Source organism: Malurus melanocephalus, unplaced genomic scaffold (assembly GCF_030028575.1).
Source record: "Malurus melanocephalus ecotype Western Australia unplaced genomic scaffold, MMel_1.1 scaffold_6872, whole genome shotgun sequence".
Taxonomy (NCBI): Eukaryota; Metazoa; Chordata; class Aves; order Passeriformes; family Maluridae; genus Malurus; species Malurus melanocephalus.
The window spans coordinates 1-1,366 of record NW_026630102.1 but is presented as its reverse complement, the minus strand read 5'-3'; the positions used below and the strand labels follow the sequence as shown (position 1 = coordinate 1,366).

At 73.9% G+C, this 1,366-nt stretch overlaps 1 protein-coding gene across 1 annotated transcript; it reads right to left on the bottom strand.

The window, feature by feature from the left end:
- Positions 1-193: 193 nt before the first annotated feature.
- UCN (urocortin) lies at positions 194-1,154 on the bottom strand. The gene is made up of 2 exons (XM_057389481.1): positions 952-1,154; positions 194-780 (listed from the first exon to the last, which is right to left on the bottom strand). The coding sequence occupies exon 2, from the start codon at positions 761-763 to the stop codon at positions 455-457; it is 309 nt and encodes a 102-aa protein (XP_057245464.1). The 5' UTR covers positions 764-780; positions 952-1,154; the 3' UTR covers positions 194-454.
- Between the last annotated feature and the right edge of the window lie 212 nt (positions 1,155-1,366).

Below are 1,366 nucleotides of genomic sequence, written 5' to 3'. Positions count from 1 at the left end.
GGGAATCTGAGTGCCCTTTCCTGTTAAACCATTCCCTCGCTCCCTTGAGCCTGTTTCCCGGTTCCTGGTGAGTRATTCCCCCGCTCCCCGTTCTTGCTGAGCCCATTCCCGATGAGCACATTCCCGTTTTCCCAGTCCCTGGCCCTGCACACCCCCAAAATCTCCCCCCACCCCACACTCGCTCACGCCTGGCGTTTCCACCACGTTTTATTACAAAATGGATTTTTGGGAGCGGTGCCGGGGCCGTTCCCGGCTCAGCGCGGGGCTGGGGGGGTTCAGCGCGTCCCGGTGCCGGTGCCGGTGCCGGGGCCCCGTTCCCGGTGCAGAGGCGGTGGCGGGGGCCCGTTCCCGGTGCGGAGGCGGTGGCGGGAGGGCGGTGCACCCCAGAACTGCGGGCGGTCCGGGTCCCCGGTTATCCCGGTTATCCCGGTTATCCCGGTTATCCCGGGCGGGGTCAGCGCCCCACGGCGTCGAGGATGCGGCGGTTGGAATCGGCGCGGGCGCGCTGGCTCTGGGCCCGGGCGAGCAGCAGGAGGTGCCGCAGGAGGTGGAAAGTGAGGTCGATGGAGAGCGGCGGATCGTCCCGCCGSCCTCGCCACGGCCCCGGTTCCAGCTCCAGCTCCAGCGGCGGCCAGAGCGGGGGATCCCGAGCGCCGGTGGCGGCGGCCAGAGCGGGGATGGAGCCGTCGGTGGCGGCGGGGCGGGCGGCGGCGGGCGGCGGGCGGGCGAGCAGCAGCAGGAGGGTGAGCAGCGCCCGCCGCATCCTCGCTCCCTCCGTTCCTGCGGGTTCAGGGGCTCAGAGCCGCGGCGGACACCGGGGCGGCTGCGGGAGCTCGACGGTACCGTGGCCCCGGCGGAGCGGGGACCGTCCCGGCCGCAGAGCCCCCTCCCCGCCCCGCAGCCCCGTTCCGTCCCCGGTGCTTCCCCCGGCCCCCGAGCCCCGTTCCGTACCCGGTGCGCTGTGCCCGTGCCCCGTTCCTGCCTCTGCCGGCGGCGCCGTGGCCGATCCGTCCCGCGGGAGCTGAGCCGGTGGCGCGGTCCGGGGTTATATCGGTCCCGGAGCCCGGGCTGACGTCAGCGGCGGACACGCACCGGGAGCGGGGGCGGGGGACACCGGGACACCGGGAGCGGTACCGGCGGCGGGCGAGGCTGCGGGACAGCGGGAAGGAGCGACACAGCCTGCTGTCCCCCGCCTCGGGCGGCACCGCTCCGGTTCTTTTCTCACACCCACCGAAGAGTCAGAACGGGCTCGGGGCCGGTGCCTTGGGCCGGGCTGACTCTGCCTCCCCGGTGCTCCGGGCCCCCGCTCCTCCGCCCGGCTCCCCGGGATCGTTCTCCGCCGCTGTCCGCGGTGCTGAACGGCGGG